General features: G+C 40.5%; 1 protein-coding gene across 17 annotated transcripts in view; it reads left to right on the top strand.

Annotated features, from left to right (window-relative positions):
* The window catches only part of LOC311264956 (rap1 GTPase-activating protein 1-like), a 64,358-nt gene that overhangs the window by 17,194 nt on the left and 31,747 nt on the right, over positions 1–15,417 (top strand). For 15 of the 17 annotated variants that reach the window (XM_084366197.1, XM_084366205.1, XM_084366208.1 and 12 more), the window contains exon 2: positions 10,640–10,675. Coding sequence is in view for 16 of the 17 variants with exons in the window: in XM_084366205.1 (XP_084222331.1) it covers positions 10,640–10,675 (36 nt within the window). In the remaining variant the exon portion in view is untranslated. Of the gene's footprint in view, positions 1–10,639; positions 10,676–11,683; positions 12,597–15,417 lie in introns of those variants that run through there. The other 2 variants (XM_084366196.1, XM_084366206.1) reach the window with 1 other exon arrangement.

Here is a 15,417-nt window from a genome sequence, read left to right as displayed (position 1 = left end):
AGCAGTTCCCTATTTTTTTAGGAAGCTTCCCACAAAAAACTATATAATTCGCGACTAATGATGTGGGAAGCAGAGACAGCGTTTAAGCGATACATTTGCAGTAGCATTGTCCGTAGCTGGCTGAATGCAGCGGAGAGCCAATTTGAGCGGGCATTAAGTTCAAGCTGTCTTCATGAGCAACAAGTTATGGATTCATCTGTAATTTGGATGTAAATGCTCGGATTACTTCACCTGGATCACTTCCCTGACAATTTGTGGATATCTTTCAGCATGCGGCGTTAGCTTTTAGCTTTGTTGGTTCTACCAGTCAGAGCAAAAATAGACAACTTTTCAACTTTCCCCCCTCCTAGCATTTCCCTGTGGTATTACTGTTGGCGCCACTGTCGCAAAGACACCATTAGCAACATGGCTGCTGTGTAAACCAAAAAACAACTGTAAGAATCCCCATTTTACCGTGAAACCCTGATCTCAGTGCAATGAAAAGGCAGAGTAAAACACCTGGTTGTATTAATAAAGTATGCAGGTTTTGTTACTAACAGATCTTGTGGAAAGAATGCCGGTTTTGATAAGGGGAGACACATATCAACAGGGGAACATAATTTGACACAACACCAGCACTCTCCATCGAGTGAATGCCCATCTGCTCCCTCTTGATGCTATCAGTCTCCATCTTCACCTTCTTTGCCTCCACTCCCGTGGGGGTTCTTACTCTTTTGCAGTGTAGTTGTTCCACCATTACCTGGGGGCAGCAACCTGGCAAAACAATGCCTCTTCCTGTTTTGTTGGAATGGCAGACACGCTTCCTTTGTGCTGAAAGTCAACCTTAATTTTTCCGGGAAAAATCAGGCTCGGTGGCAGACCGGGTAACATAGTGAATGCAAGGCTTATAGGGAACCACCTATACAGGGGTGATTATTCTACAGCTATTACTCTGTGCAGTCAATATCTACTTTAGAATGATAAGTTAAATAAAAGTTGTCCATAGCCAATTCAAGATAGCAGTTCCCTTGTTCGCTTTTGTTTTGTTAAATAAAAATAAAAAAAATACAACGCCTTAATCTCACTTTTGTGTTGCTTATCGAAAGTTCTTATCAGGATCTTTGTTGATAATTGTTGGCTTAAGGGTGCCAGCTTGGCGCACCACAATGAGGCGAAGATAATGCTGCCCTAGAAAAACATACTTGGACATGAGAAGCCTAGTTGAGAACTTCATCCATGTAATGGAGTAGCCGAGCAGTTGAAGACTGTGAGGAAAGCAGATCAGCTTTCTACATAAAACAAACTACTTGCTTTTCTGTTTAGCAGCATCCTCGAATGCCATTCCAGTTGACATTTCAATAGGTCAGTTTGATCGCTCACATCAGCAGGTGAGCTGTAATACACTCTGCCCACTCTGCATCCCGTTGGCATTCACTGAAGGGAACGCAGCCCCTCTGTTCTGTTCGGTCTTTCTTAAAGGAAGCATGTCATTTTGGCATCAAATATTAATAGAGCTGCCATTTAATTTGAGTTCTTATGTATTAAGTTTTAGTTTCATTCTTTTGGTAGGTTATGGCCCTTTCGTTTTGTTATTACAGCCTTTTTACTTTATACTGTAATTAAGCAGCAGATATGTTGCAACACTGAGCTTTCATATCCCTTTATTGACATGTCTCTAAGGGTTCTTTTCAGTTTTTGGGCTTAGTTTGTTGACTGGTCTTAAATGCCTTTTGTGTGAGACAAACTGGAGCTATAATATGTATTTCTGGCTGTCTGCTCATAAACTATTAAATCATTAAATAAACACAGAGCTAGGATTTGTCTCTATTAAACTGAATGCTCTCTTAGCAACCTCAGTGGCCTTCAGGCAACACGAACAATAATGTTGTATGTTATAGTGACTTATAGAAAGATGGGAGGAATGCATGTCAGTCCTGTTCAAAAACAGCAGTGTGGAAAGACCCACATTGTTTTGAAATCTGAGCAGGCCTGACTTGTAGCTGGAATTCTCTGGTCAGCTGATTTCAAAATGTCATTTCCTCCAGTAAACACGACAAGACAATTGTTGCGGAAAAGGTGTTTATGCAGTGTTAAACAGAGTACTCATTTTTTAATAACACCGTCTTATTAAGATGATGATGATGTTCAAGATTAACAATTTGTATCCCACCAGGGGACCAGTGTTTGCGTAGCATTTTCGAAATCAACACCATTTTAGACATGCACTGCTGCCTGAAACAAAAAAGGAGAGGCTTCTATCTCTGAATGATTTTTTAATTCCCAGTGTCTAAGGCTTCCTGCATCGAATATTGAACCATGGACAATCAGGAAGGCTACACAGAGAGTGTCTTTCTGTTCGACAAAAGCAAATGTTTGCATGACAAAAGATGATTAGACTGTGAGGCAGGGCTACTTGAGATCAGGAGGTCATTCAAGTACCTTTCCAAGGGCAGAGGCAAAACAAACAGAAGATGTAAGGCTACCAGAGTGCTCTTCATTGCCTACTCAGTGAATCCACCTTCCATATTTATTTTGACATTCATATCTATATTCACACTGCCAAGCCATCCAGGGAGAAGTATGGGGCGGGAATGCATTAGGTAAGCTGCGGTTAATTATCTAATGCTCTTGGGGCCACGCTTGTTCTCTTATTTCTGCTCTGATAAGAACCACAGGAGGGATTTTTCTTACTTTGTCACTCTTTGGCCAAATACATCCAGATTGGCCTGCTCCAAACAGCCTCTTGCTGCCTCTTGACAACAAAAGATGTAGTTTTGAAGGTAACCGGTTCACAGTTTATTGGGATATTGATTATATGAGCCCATGCATTGAAAGAGTATAACCAGATAGCAGTAACATGTCCTTACAGTGTGTCTATGTTTATTTATTTTATTTTTTTTTGTCAAATGGAAATGTTTACTTTTCACCTGCTTTTCTTCACCGACCCACTCCACCTGCGGCTACATCTTTACAAACAATTTAACAGAAATGTTTATATCTCGCTCCATACCAGATGAGACAAGCAGGTCACAGTGAGTCACTAACCTAAATAGGCTATGTAAACATTTCCAGAACACACCTTTTCAAACGACTTTGATTCTGACTCGACTGGTTACACTGGCATTGAGTTGTGTACCGGTGATTGGATCAACTAGGGATACCTAGTTATAGTATAAGCTTTTATTGTATATCATAACCTTGTTTGAATTGAATCTGTTTTGTCTTGTTTCACCTTCGTCTTCGTAAGGTGCTCTGAAAAAGATATAGATATAATCAACATGTATTACTATAAATAAAACATAAATGAGTGAAACTTCCAAAACTCCCACACAAACTCCCAACAAAACTGTTAAAAATGTGAACTCACACACAGGGAGTATAAGTGTGGGAATCTCGAGGCATCTCGTGATTCAACTTGATTCTGATTCAGAGGATTTCAATGCAATTATAGCGATATACAATATATACTGTATTATTGATGTGGAGCTCTTATTAGATCATTATGTGTCAAAATAACACTTCAGTGTTGACATGAGTAAGTAACATTAAAATAACACTAAACTGGTTCATTCAAACCATGTGAGTCTGTGATAAAACACAAAATGATGACACTATCAACAGAAAACATGTCATGTGTTTTTCTGTTGGGTGGATGTGATACAGTAGATTTTGCAGTGCTAGCACTCAGCATAGCTGTTGTACCAGTGCGTGTTGTGTGTGTGTGTTTTCATATACACTGTATCCAACTGTACTGGTACTAAATGAGGACATTCAACCACTTTACGCTCATTTCTCTGTCAAAAGGCTCATTCAGTCCATGCTGGGTGCAGATACAGCAGCCATGCTGGGTGCAGATACAGTATACAGTCTAGATCTGGCCATGTTCAGTATTGTTTGCCAGTGTTTCTTATGACCACCCAGAGCCTTTCAGTATAAAGATATTGTTCAGCTTTGCTAAAGGCCTTTTGTGTCTCTCAGTGTGTCTATTTTTGACAGTATCCAGTTCCTGTGCTGAAGCATAGTGAATGGCGAACTGCAGAGTCAGATACTAGAATATGTGTTTATTGTAGGTGTTAATGTGAGAAAGAGCTCATTCGGAAAAACTGAATAGGCTCACACACTGTATTCAACCAGACACCTTTTTTTCTTTTTGCTGAGCAAATATCAGCCTACTGGTTGGTTGATAAGTTGGTCCGGACTGAAATATTTCAACAACTGTTTGATGTATTCCCATTCAATTTTGCACAGACATTCGTGGTAACCAGAGGATGAATCCCCTGAGTTTTCCTCTCGTTTTAAAGGCAGGTTTTAGCTTTTAATGAAATGTCTTGACAAATGGATTAACAATAAACTTTCAACACACATTTATGTCCTCCTCAGGATCATTGTATTACGTTGGTGATAACTAAAAGGGGCAATTTGTGGAAATATGACCAGATTTTAGTTTTAAACATTCAAAAAATGGGTATTATCAACAGAGTGTGAAGAAACAACGGTGTTGACGTTATGTCAAAGACATGTATGCACTGTGTTGCTGTAAATCATCTCCATACTGTATCCCTAGTGATGATGATGATGATGATGATGATGATGATGATGATCATATCCCCCATTATCCAAGGTTGCGGTATGGTCAGACATCCATCAATTAATAAGGACAATTAGCTCCACGGCTAACTGAACTACTTGCTAATGGCAGCTAGTCGCTACAGCCAAAAGATCACAGCAAAGAGTGTAGTGAGCAGCAGCGAGTGGTTATTTCGCTCATTTCTTACAAATCACACCTTTAACTTTAACTTAACAGCACCATCATCAGCATGATGATGTTGACTCATTAAGCTTAAAGCACGAATATGCCCCAGTACAGCCACACAGAGGAACTCAGGTGAACCTAACTGGGGCTTTAATTCTATAATAATAATAATGATAATAATAATAATGTAATGGACATTTTTTCTAGCTTAAAACTATTGCAGTGTGTGTGCAAAATTTAAATCAAGGGTGCATTCTTTATTGGGTGGAGTCTTAATCCCAAAACTGGATGTAACACTGACCGCGACTCCACCAGACTTTATTGTAGCTTTAGGGAACGGGACTTTCTGTGAAGGCTGGGTACACTGGGATCATGTTCCCAGCATTAGTCTCACAATACAAATGTCTCTTTTAAAACTGATGTTTTAAATGCGTACCAACAGCAATGACCTTATTCTACAGTATTACGTTTATTTTATTTAATGAATATTCATTGTTTTCCAGTGTCTTTATATTCTATCAGTGCGCATCTGGAAAGTTAAATACTGAAAAGCTGTACTGAATGGCTGGTGTGATGGTCCAGATGCAGTCTCAGACCTGTTAAGATAATTTGGTTAGAGATGTGTTTGTCTCCATCTGAGTAATCCTAAATTCAGAGTGCCTCTTATATTTCAGAATTATCACTGCAAGGACATGTTACTGCAGCAGATGGGTGCCTGAACAACAAACTTGTCTACATTAAGCTGGATTTCCTCTAGGCTGAGTCCTCAGCCCTGTCTGCTGACCTACTTGCCATGAGCAGTGTTGCTGACTTCACGTATATACTGTACCACAAAGGATACTTTTTCTTAAAGTTTAGCAGGGAAGAAATTAAGAAATTAAAAGCTGTGCTCAAAGTCAGATTAAGTTTAATGAACTAATTGTCACGGCTGCTGACACCATGTAAGCCACAGGGTTTTCCTGCATTGAACCTTCTTATCCCTTGCTGATGTTTGAATCCATCCCATGGTTGATACCTTGCTCAGAGTGTAGAGGAAGCATGAAAAACAATTTTCCACCAGCTTCATTGCATTCCTAAAAGCACTGGTTCATCTCGTCTCATTTACTACAAGGAATATTTAACTGGTAATGAAACAGTCTGATTCTGTACAATACTGATGCCTCTATTTGACCTACATGAGCAAATGAGACCATTAGAAAAAAAGATTGGCAGTATTGTTGGCTGTAGATTTCTGGATATTAATAGTTGTTCTTAATGCCTGTGACTGGGTTTGACTTCCAGCAAAATAGTAAGTCATAAAATTCACTATTAACTATTTTTATGGCGGAGTGCTGAGGATGAACTGGGAACTCTCACAGCCTGAGGAAAGAAGCTGCTCTGTAGTCTGCTGGTATGGCAGCAAACACTTTTGCCATTTCCAGACTGTTGGCTTGCTACTAAGCCATATTTTGCTGTTGGCTTATTATTATGAAGAAATAACATTAATAGGAAATGTTGATAACTTTACCCCCAGATTCCACAAGGCACGTCTGCGTCTTGATCAGACCATCAGAGTGGTCTTTTTTTTTAAAAGAGAAATTAATGTCCTAGCAAGATTAAGATCTGTATGACAGGAAGCGGTGGTACTCATACCACTCTTGTCCACAGGGGCCGCCAGAATCTACAAAAGTGAGAGCTCTTGCAGCTGCTTTAAATAAAAACTAGGCTACACACACTGTTTTCACTGTGAGATTTGAATGTGCAAATATGACTCATAGCCCACAAATGCATTAGCACAGGCAAATTTGTTATAGTCTACTTATGTACACACCAAGCATTGTTCTCTCGGAGAGGGACAGAATAATCTCTGTGTTCCTGATAAGGCTGAGATTTATTCACATCTCGCTGTTTCCAGCTCTGCTTCGCCTTCTTTATCTGTGCGCTGACCTGCTGAGTCCAGGTATGCTTTGATTTTGTCGTGGAATGTCTCTCTTGTGTATCTCAGGGATCAGATTCGTTCCTCTTTGATGAGAAAAGGTATGAATGATTGTTGGGTACATGATTTATTTAGTGATTCTTTCGACTGATTTAAAAAATAAAGAGTAATTACATCTAATTTATTCTTTCGCATACAATTTCTGTTCTTTGAACCCCAGCTGACACACTTAGAGTGGTTCACTACATTTTCAGATAAATGACTGAAGAGAGTCAAGGCGAGCAGCTTTGCCTGTAGCTTCTACAGTATATTCAGTTTCTCTTGTCATGTATCTGAGAACAGCATTATTTTGCGTCTTCAGACAGCTTACACAGCCCTTCTTTACCTCGTAGCAAGATGTCAGACAAGTACAATTTTGTATACAGGCACATGTTTTAGCAGCTTAGCACAAGTAAAGAGAAGGGCATGTTCATAATCTTACAAATCTTTGACAAATTCATCCCTTATCTATCCCGGTATGTTGATCGGAGGTCTCAGCTCTTTGGTGTCGCGTTCTGCTTTGTAACTGAGGGTACATTTTATTGCACATTTCCTGTATTGGTTTAGGTGCTTCAGTTTGGAGCCTTTATCCAATAATGTAGACACACCCTGGTTGATTTCATTTTGTGGGAATTCCATGAAACTTGAGAATGGGTGAGCAGCGCAGGATGAGGTTTAGAAAATGTTATTCTTAGTGATGCAGTACATATGAAAACAGCTTTCACCTCCTCACACTCAGCCTCACAAGAGCAGAGCCGACAGTCCTTAAGTATTTTGGCTCTCTCCCAAGGAGCAGTATGCATTCCACTTAGGGTGGAGTTTTGATTCATCTACACACACGTGTCTGTCAGGCGCAGTGAAATCAACACTGGTGGTAGATTTGAGATTAAACAGCAGCACAGAATCCATCTCAGCGGCATTATATGTCGCATGGAGGCCTGGGATGGGAAATGATGAGCGATTGTCTGCACTGAGGGGGATCAGGCGACAACCGACTGTAACAACACAAGTCTGTTGATTCGTGACTCCACAGTACAGTGAACAAACAAACCCCCCAGGGCCTGTTTCCTCTCACTAACACAGTTTCCAAGAAGGAGGAAGTGTTACACTTTCATTTATCTTTGGAGAATTTCCCACAGCGAAAGAAGAAGTACAAACTTTTCTTTACATTTGCTGGGATCATTATTGTTTTGGGGATTTCTCTCTTTCTCTTCTTTATATGAATGAAAACAGGAGCTCCTTCTGAAGGCTGACTCATCGGCTCTTCTTTAAGATCTTTAGCCATGCTCGTATCATGACTCTAGGGATGCAGTGTTGGTCATAAACAGTCCATATTCGATCCTGTGATTACATTTATATGACAGATATCCATGGTATTCAAAACAGTGTTGCAGCATTCTCCTAAACAACTGAAGTAGATGTGGACTTTTAAAGTGTAAAAAAGCCAACCTTAAGAAATAATAAGAAATAAAATGGCTGTGGAAGCCCAGAGATCCCAAATTGGCTTGAAAAGATGTTATTTACACCCTTTTTAAGGTGAAATCTCCACCATAGCGGCTAAGCTAAAAACATTAGCGCACACCCTGTCTGAAGAGAGTGCACAAGCTCGACCACGCATTGAGGATGTAAATAATGTCTTTGCAAATCAATATGGGCTTTCGGATACTTGGAGCTTTATTGAGCTATTTCATGTTTTTGGGGTTTTTTTTGGTTGTTATTTAACATTTTAAAAAGAAGTCCCCGGCTACTTCAGTTGTTCAGGGGAATGCTGCAATGCTGTTTTGCTGTAAAGCTTTTGTGGACTGCGAAAGTTCACCTGACTTTCCATCTGCATGGGGTTGAGTAGATAATGACTGAATTTAAATTTTTGGGTGAACTTATCCTTTACACATCAGCATGTTAAAGTTCTGCCCAAAATCCAAAATACATATTTTAGCTCTTATTTGGAGTCCCAGTCATCCATCTAGATTGTTTTAGTGTGAGAGGCTGAATTTTGAAGATTTCGGCCATACAGACGTCTGCCTTCTCTTGAATAGAAAGGAACTAGATGGCCCTCGGCATGTGGTGCCAAAAGAATACATTTGGAGGACTCAACAGTAATTTCTCTTTCCAGAAATTATGACCCAGTTACTCAAGATAATTCACAGACAGTTTCGTGTAGGAACTATTTTCTCTCTTCTAAACTACAACCGCCAACCGCTTCTCGACACGGAAAAGAGGCTAACCACTAAGCTAGCTATCGTTTCAGCTCAGCTGAGGAGGATGCCATTAAAGGTGTAATATGTAAGAATTACAGTTTAACAACTAAGAGCTAACCAGCTAACAACAGCTACCATTAGCCGCAGTTACCGGATACTTGGGGGATATGCTGCTCCATATTTTGTTTGGATTTTGACATGTGGCCAATTCTTACATAATGTTTAAATCCAAACCAAACCAGGTGTAGATAAACGCTAGATGGATAAACAGCACTACAGGTAAAAGAAAAAGTGTGTATTTTCGATTTCTGGAAGAAACTGATCCTTTAAAGTTGTCATTGTAAGCAGGACATTAGCATTCAGCTCGGAGCACCACTTTGCCTAAGTACATCCTCACAGACAACTCACTCTGCAGACTCCTAGTCTCGTTTTTACCCATATTTGTGTTTCAGCAAGAGTCACTTCTCTTTCCAGAATTGGTTGTTTGATCCTTCGGGTGCTGCTGTGTCATGCAAACTAATCATGTCCAGAGGAAGATGATTAAGAGGTCTGAACTCTGGTGGCTCTACTGGGAGAGACTTGAGGGATGTAGCCAGGAGACAGGGCCAACAGCAAGGGGAAAGAACTATGTTAATGCAATCTCACAGCTTTAGGACTATTTGCGTTATGTGTTCACTTTTTGCTGTTTGGTGGTGTGTCATCCTGAGAATTTCTGAGGGGTCAGTGTACGGCACTGCAGCAGCTGCAGGAGGCCTGAGAGACATACTAAACATTCCCTTTTCCCTGTGTCACCTCCTCCAGCTATCACAAGAGACAGGCTAGCAGCATGACTCATTCACTGTGCTGTAGTGCACCCGTTATCAGTATCAAATATATACTTTGTTGTTGCCAGAAAAGTTTTTATGATTGTGATATTTTCCATTCAGAGGCAGAGAAAATGCATATGTTTTTTTAATGTCTCAAGTTGCCTTATGGACTTATTTGTCATGATAAATGGCAGATGTGCAGAGAGGAAGCCTAGTTTTTCATGTATTTCACTTGTCAGACATGAGGTGCATATTTCTCCTGCACAGACAGTGCCATCTATTGGCAGAAACCCCGCTCTGCATCGTCAGCTGAGGAGCACCCAAAGCTGCATCATGTGGTTATTGTTTCCAGTGATTACTGCTCAAACCTGTTTATCCAGTGTGGCTTAAAGACAGATGATGGTTTATTCCTGACTGACAGTGAGTAATGAGCCTCTTAGTGCAGATTCAAACCAGGACAAGTTTCATTTTGTCTCAGAAAACACAAGCCTAGTAATCATCCTTTCATCCTTGGAAATGCTACTTCAACAGATGGCAGAAGTTATTTCAGGGTAACGCAGCCCACTGCATAACCAACCTCACTCAGCTCAGTGGACACAAGTGCAGACAAGAGAAAGACAAGGCGACTATCAGTGAGTGTAGGCTTCAGTTACATGCCACCTGGTGCTGTCGAACTGCAATTTGTCATGCCTTTTTGCTAATATGACAATTTAAAATGTGTATTTCTGTGGAGGTATTGGATTTACCTGACTTTGGCTGTCTTCACCTGGTGGATTTATTTGTGTTTAAAACATTTGTGACATTTTCAGTCAATTTTTCTATGTGATTTGACGTAGATTAACACCAAACAAAGATAACCAGCATGTCACGAAATGTGGTTCAACTTTTAGATAAAAATGTCTTATTAGTGCTGTTTATAAAACCTGTGCCTTTTTGTTTTGTTTTTTAGAGTGGACAAGACCTTCTCCAAGGCCAGAAGCTTATGGTGAGTTTTTCTGCTCTTTTTATTTTTGTCAAGAAATCCCGAAAATAATCATGGCGTGTTTGGTGTTGATGGTGTTGACATTATAGGGTCTGTACTCTATGACTCTGTGTGTGTGTGTGTCATCCATAGTTTTAACCCAGGGCCTGATATATGTACTGTGCGCACCATAAAATATGGCTAAGAAACAGCCTACAATATGTGCAGAAACACTGTTGTTGTTTAATAGATAATAGTTGTTGTCAGTATTAGTAGTATTGTTGACTGTATAGTGGAATACAGTGGCCGAGGTTATGCCCTTGCAAAGATGTGGACTTGAGTCATTGTGACTTGGACTTGAATCGACACATGTCACTGTATTAATGACTTTGTTACTTGACAGAAAATGAATGACTGTGAGACTTAACTTGGATTTGGAAGTTAAAAACTGACACCAGACAGGAACTACCCCACTACTTTGCCAGGAGTTAAGCAACACAACCGTGTAAGATGCAGTCATGAAACTTTACAGGTTTGTAGTTGAGATTTAAATAAAGGCTGAGTTCAAAGATGGATTTGTGGACTCATGTAATAATGTAGTAATGGGTCAGAACATAAAAATGTTGACGTATGTAGCAGTTGGTGAGATGCAAGACGGTCTCTAGTCTCATATGTTACTTTCTAAAAATGTTTTCAGTTTTCCATTTTGAAAAACAAACAAGCTGGATTATATTTCTTAAAACGTATAGCTCTCTATAGTGATGTCTTTAATGTCACTGACTGGCCTTGTAACTTTTTAATGTGTGAATCAGTCCACTGAGTAGAGTGAAAAGAAGATGAATGAGCCAGTGAAAGGTAGAGCAGATGGGCAGCAGTGGGGAAACAGTAAGCCGGTCCGTGCTGCCATCTCTGCAGTGCTGGCAGGTTTTGGAGTGCTGCTGTGAGTGGCACGTGAAGGCAGGCAGGGAGCTGAGCATGCACACCTCTTGCCACTGCAGATGGACCACTCCGTTTCTGAACGCTTTAGGTGTGGTGGCACGAGTGTCGAGCCCTCAACCCCCTCTGTCTGACTGCAGCAAGTTAAACAGTGCCTCGCCGCAGTGTCATCACTCCTTCCCTCTGGAATACAGATACAGGAGGATCTTTCTTACTGGCTAGGCCTGCATTACTCAGCAGTGGCTGAGCTTGTTTGCAGAGACTACGGTCTGCCCGTCGGGATACCACTGCAGCAGACTATAGCAGAACAACTGCAGCTCACGGTAAAGAAGACGAGGAGAGACACTGGAGACACAAAGTAGAGATGAAGAGGAGAATCTAAAAGAGGATACAAGGCAGCACAGAAGATTAAAGAATTGTGGGTGTGAAGAGGTGGAAGAAGGAGAAAGGAAGTGAGTGGATGTGGTGACGTGACAGGAGGAGACAGAAGAGAGCAGTAAAGTGTGATGTCTGCAAAACAAAATACATTTAGAGTTCAGCAGAGTCACACTCGGTCCTTTTTCAGGCTCTTTTTTCAATGCAAGGAGTGAACGCTGCTTAATGAATCTGGAGGATCCTTCCCACTGTGTTAATAGAACTTGAGTTTTATTACATAATCATCAGTGTTCATGCCCAGCAGGACAGACCAATTTTTAACAACAGAACCTGTGGCGCTAGGATGAAGCATCAGTGAAAGTGGCATCAGATATTTCAGCTGCTTTTTAGAAAGGATTCTTCACTTTGTTAAGCCTAAGGACAAAAGTTAGATTTCAACAGAGAAGTCAAAGAAAGCCTCTGCAATCTGGAAGAGCCAGAGTCTAAATCTTCCTCCAGGTACTGAATGTTGGACAGGATGTGACTGGAAATTAGAACAGCGAGCTACTAAATCGTCTGGCGGCAAGACTGTAACAGCACAACCCAGCAAAATGCCGTGCTCACCTTTCCGAATTGGAAGGCCAAGAAAATTCTGGTGAGTTCCCTTTTAACCTAGTTTTGATGACAGCCGCGTGAATCTGCAATCAAATGGTACAAAATAATTAAATTTACCTGACAGATGCATGCATTCATTCATGCCAACGCTCACGAAATGATTGAATGAAACCAAGCTGTGATTTCCTTACAAAAGGCGGCAATATACGAAACCTTGTCTGTATCAACCAGTCATTCAAACTTGTGCAGCCTTTATACAGGTTAGTGTAGCTCTAAGTGCTTTTCAGGTGACTCACAAGCTGTTAAAAAGACAGCAGGAATGTAAACAGGAAAACAATTTGAGACTGACACACATGAGAGATAAGAATTATTAAAATGTGGCAAAACAAAATAGATAAGAAAAGAAATAAAATAAAAGTAGATTAAAGAGATTAACATTTTTTGAGAAGAGGTGCATTTAAATTTCAAGAATTTAATCAGAATATAACTTTTTTGACATGAGCAAAGTAGTTTTGTCTGCTGTGTAGCATCTAATCTACTGGAAATATAACAATATAAAAAATCTTTCCCCAATTTTTTAAGAAAATTCAGTTAATTCTTTCATTTGTTCCACTTGTTCCGACAATTTTCAAGATGGAGCCATATTGTGTCCTGTGAACAATATTTGTGTTACTGGCTCGGTGATTTCCGGCTTTGTTCACTTTTTCAAACACTTGTTTGAACAACTTTTTGTTTTGAGCCATTCGCCTGACAAGGTGTTCAGCAATCCTTAAATCTTCTGAGATCTCTGACAAAGTTTGCATCTGCACAGACCCTCCCGGAAGCAATGTCACTAAATGTTAGCTCCATGTACATGTGCAGAAAGAATCAATTTATTCCAACTAATGAGCTATTATTCTGATTATTAGTGGAATAATAGGGATCATATAACGTAGCTATTGACAAATCAAAGTGATGAGGGAATAAAAAAACATTTTCAAACAAGATTACAATAACATTTTCAAATGAAATAATCATGGCCATAAATTCCTTGAGCACCTTAAATTCACCTGTGTGCACGTACTTTGTCTTTCCTCTGAGGTCAGACGAAGTAAGAGTTGATCCATTTTTCCTGAAACCTCCTTTTCACTCAACCATACAGTGTTTCTTCTGTTGTGATTTTTTTCATCTCAATTCCACATTAAACTGCAGTTATAGCTAACTTCAGCTAACAGGACTAGCACTGATGACACGATGTAGTTTCTTTGCAGTAGCTTTTTACAAGTTTCTAACCTGACAGATGCTTGTTTGGCGTGCACAGTGTATTAAACGTGGGATGTTGAAGTGGATTGGCAGATTATTAAAATACAGTATATGCATTTCATGTCATGTGCTGGGGCAGCACAGATTTTTTCTTAAACCATGGTTTAAGTTTCTCAACACTGTTAGCTGCTTTTAGTTCCAGCATCTCGGAGCATAAATACTTAAAGATGCCTCACTAAACCTAAAGACTCAAAGGACCTGTGAGGCCATCCTGGTTCATAGATTGGAGGCAAGTCAGACAAGTATGCTGGTGCGAGACTCTCTGAGCCTTGGAAGCTCAGATTTTTTGTCATATAGTATACACAGTTTCATCATCCCACTCTTACACTGATACTTTCCTCAGACCACTGAATGTGGACTCAGTTAGCGATAGCTCCTAATCTGTTACCCATCTTTAGTGTCCATAATTGTTCACTTTTGATCCTCCCAGTCTTTGTTTTTGATTAAATGTGAAATGACCATCTTGCATCTGGTCATTGTGGGTCACACGCAATGAAGAGATGATCTTCAAGCCCTGTCTCCGCTCTCTCCAGGGGAGGCCTGTAATTGGTTGTAATCCAGTCTTGCTAAGCTCCCTGATGGGAGGAAATGGGAGAGGAGCGTTAGTGTGGATAATGGCTATACTGAGATGTTGTGTAAGAGCCTCTCTCTGTCTGTCTCTCCTACATACATACGAACATACATCCAGTCGCCTTGCTGTCCCTGGAGCATGATGGATTATTGTGGCGGGTTGTCGCTTGTATTACTTCCTGTCCAGTCTTAAATCCTAACATCAGACCACCTTACCCTCATGAAGGACGAGTCTGCACTTTTAAATCAACTGCTGGTGCTACTTTTGGCAGCGTGGAAGAACTCAGGTTAGACATGAAAGAACTTGATATCAGTCAGGATATCAGCTTTTGCTTTGAAGCTCCGATCGCTGACTTATACTGAAAGTACTTTTGTTATATTTGTTGAAATTCTCCCAACATCCCAACAGCAATCAATAAATCAAATGCTCTGACGAATTAAAGAAAAAAATCCCGATCTGGGGCTGTCTTCACAATCAAAAAGATATTTTTCCTTATGTGTTAGTTTTGGCAGGCACAATGTGTGTGTGTGTGTGTGTGTGAGTGTGTGAAAAAGTGTGTGTAAAACCAGCTATTTTAATGCTGCTGAATGACTTTGCTATTTATTCCAAATTGTTTGATGCGATCTGTCGTTCTATTTTTATGATGCTCTCTAAATTCTAGGCCCATTGCATCCTCCGTGTCCTGCTTCTGCCCGTAAACACTTAGGAGGTGTCGTTGTAAACACTCCTCTGTTTGTGTTCGCTGATTTCCCATGAGATGTCACTCTGCATCATCCTGCGTGTGTCGACTCTGCACATGCGCTCGCCGGCCGGGTGTCAGTTTGCTTGTGCACGCTCATCTGTGCATGTCAAGCCGAGTTGTCTGGAAGAGCGGACATTGTGGGAGAGCAAACTGTCAAGCCCGATCAGACTAGACTGTCTCTCTGTGAGTCTCCTGCTGTCTGACCAAATATAGCAACAAAGTGACAAGCGCGCCCCGGGTTCTTCC

This window comes from Pagrus pagrus (genome assembly GCF_965226575.1).
Source record: "Pagrus pagrus genome assembly, chromosome: 11".
Taxonomy (NCBI): domain Eukaryota; kingdom Metazoa; phylum Chordata; class Actinopteri; order Spariformes; family Sparidae; genus Pagrus; species Pagrus pagrus.
Note: the sequence above shows the minus strand (reverse complement) of the source record. Positions and strands in the feature narration are given on the sequence as shown.